Source organism: Ochotona curzoniae, unplaced genomic scaffold (genome assembly GCF_017591425.1).
Source record: "Ochotona curzoniae isolate NIBS_2020 unplaced genomic scaffold, NIBS_Ocur_1.0 scaffold_2453, whole genome shotgun sequence".
Lineage (NCBI taxonomy): Eukaryota > Metazoa > Chordata > Mammalia > Lagomorpha > Ochotonidae > Ochotona > Ochotona curzoniae.
In genome coordinates, this window is record NW_024467094.1 from 8,251,982 (window position 1) to 8,254,162 (window position 2,181).

The window sequence follows — 2,181 nt, forward strand, 5'->3', positions numbered from 1 at the left end:
TGTCTTCACACAGCAGTGTAGCTATTGGCTCCAATGTCCCTTCAACAGAAAGGCCTGTGCTGGCCATTGATACAAGAATTACCTTCTCTTCCTCCAGCCCACTCCTGAATTACTCTGTATAATTTTCTTCTCCCCCCCCCCGCCCTTTTCTTTTAAGGTTCACTTACTTATTTGCTTGTTTGATTCTTTACCTGAAAGAGTTACAGAAGAGGAAGAGGGACACGGATCTATTTGCTGAGTTCACCCTCCAAGTGACCACAATAGTCAGGGCTGAGCCAGGCCAAAGCCTGGGCCAGGAGCTTCCTCTGAGTCTCCCACCTGGGTGTAGGGGCTCAAGCACTTGTGCCCTCCTCTGCTGCTTTTCCTAGGCAGATTAGCAGGGAGCTGATTCAGAAATGGAGCAACCAGGGGACACGAATATGGGATGGTGGCGCAATTTTCCTTCTAGTAGGATTTGCAGGATCTTAACGCTTGTTTACTTCTGCCTACCTCCTCTATTGCTAAGTCAGCTCCATGAGAAGCAAGGTTTGTTTCTTCCTACTTCATTTCTGCACCTTCCATGCCCGGCAAGGAACAGACACTCAAGGTGTATTGATTGAATATGCCTTTTAAATCACCGCTCCGTCCCCTGTCACTGTCCTGTACATCTCCCTGTCTCCCTAGTGCACCCCCCGTCCCAGGTCCCCACTGCTGTCCTGCACACCTCCCCGGCTCCTCAGACTGCTCTCCCACATCACTGCTGCAGTTTGGTTCTAGCCATCTTGCTATCCCACCAGCCACGCGTGGACATTGCATTCGAGCAGCCTGATTTGTTATCTCATACCCCATGATCCAGTCCTAGTGCCTTGGCTCCATCTCCTCTTACCTCCCCCCAACCCTCCACCAAACACACAATGCTTGGCCATTCTGAACACATTTAATGGGATCCACTACTCAGAAACCCGGGGAAAGAAAAGTTGAGGTCCCAGTTGCCCTCTTCAGATGGTGGAGTCATTGGCGGATGCCATGTCATGCAGCTGGTGGCGGAAGGAGAGGCGGGCTTTCCGGCTGAAGTAGGCCCCTTCCCCCAGGGAGAGTTGCCCGCCCTCAGCCGTCACACCAGGGGCTGCAGCTGGGCTGGGAGCTGGAAGGGCCATGACATCCAGGCCTGAAAATGAGAGCAAGAGGGGGACGGTGTGTGGGTCAGGGTTCACCACCCCCTCCCCAGCCAGAGTGCAGAGGGAAGGAAGCTGGGTAAGGTGCCTCAGTGAGGGGGATGGATCTGAATTTGGTGAGGAGCTGCTGCTATGAGCAAGGATGTGAGGAGGGGCTGGCTTCATGGGCTCAGGTGGGACCTGTGCAGCTGCCCGGGGTCCCTGCTCACAAGGGCTCCCCCCACAAGGGGCCCCAGGTTTGGTGCAGTCACCTGTCTTTCATCTTGCACCACACCCTGTGGAGTATGTAGCCAGTTCCACCCAGGGACGCAGATGCCCCTCTCCCTTCGCCGGCCTGGGCATTTGTCTTTCTTCCCCATGCACCTGGCTAGCTGCCTGACAGCCCGCTTTCCCCCTCAGTCGGCTCCATCTGCCTCCATACCTGCTCCTCTTTCAGTCCCTCGCTGTCTCCAGCACCCACACCAGCGGAAACACCAAGCCCCTTTGAGACCCATCTCAACTGTGGAGGAAACTGGGATGCTGCTGGGAGCGGGAGCGGCCAGGAGAGTTCCAGGGAGATGGGTGTGGTTTCCAAGCCCCCCCATCATGGGCAAAACTACCACTTAGCCCCAGACCGCCTGGTGATTATAGGCGCCAGGAGATGGAAGGGGAGAGGAAGGCAGAGGCATGGAGTGGGGAGACACTCCCATTCAAACACCTATTTTTGACCTCCATAGTTTTGGGGTTCTTTTTGATCTCCATGGAAATGCAGGAGTGCATTGGAAGGGGTGGCATGGCAGAGACAAATGTAGGTGCTGTGATAGAATAAAAATTTAGTTTCTAACCATGAAGAGCATTGGTGCCAGGCTTCACATGGTTAAATTCATTTACAAAACACACACATACACATTTATTTCAAAGGCAAAATACAGAGACTTAACTAACTTAAACCAGGCATTCAGGGGCCACCGCTGCAGTATAGGGAGTTAAACCACCATATGCAGCACTGGCATCCCATACTGATAATGGTTTGAATCCCAATTGCTCC

At 53.5% G+C, this 2,181-nt stretch overlaps 1 protein-coding gene across 1 annotated transcript; it reads right to left on the reverse strand.

Annotated features, from left to right (window-relative positions):
* Positions 1 to 977: 977 nt before the first annotated feature.
* LOC121170349 (uncharacterized protein C17orf114-like) lies at positions 978 to 1,648 on the reverse strand. Its single transcript, XM_041001460.1, has 2 exons — positions 1,576 to 1,648; positions 978 to 1,147 (listed from the first exon to the last, which is right to left on the reverse strand). Exons 1-2 carry the CDS (start codon positions 1,646 to 1,648, stop codon positions 978 to 980), a joined length of 243 nt encoding a protein of 80 aa, XP_040857394.1.
* Between the last annotated feature and the right edge of the window lie 533 nt (positions 1,649 to 2,181).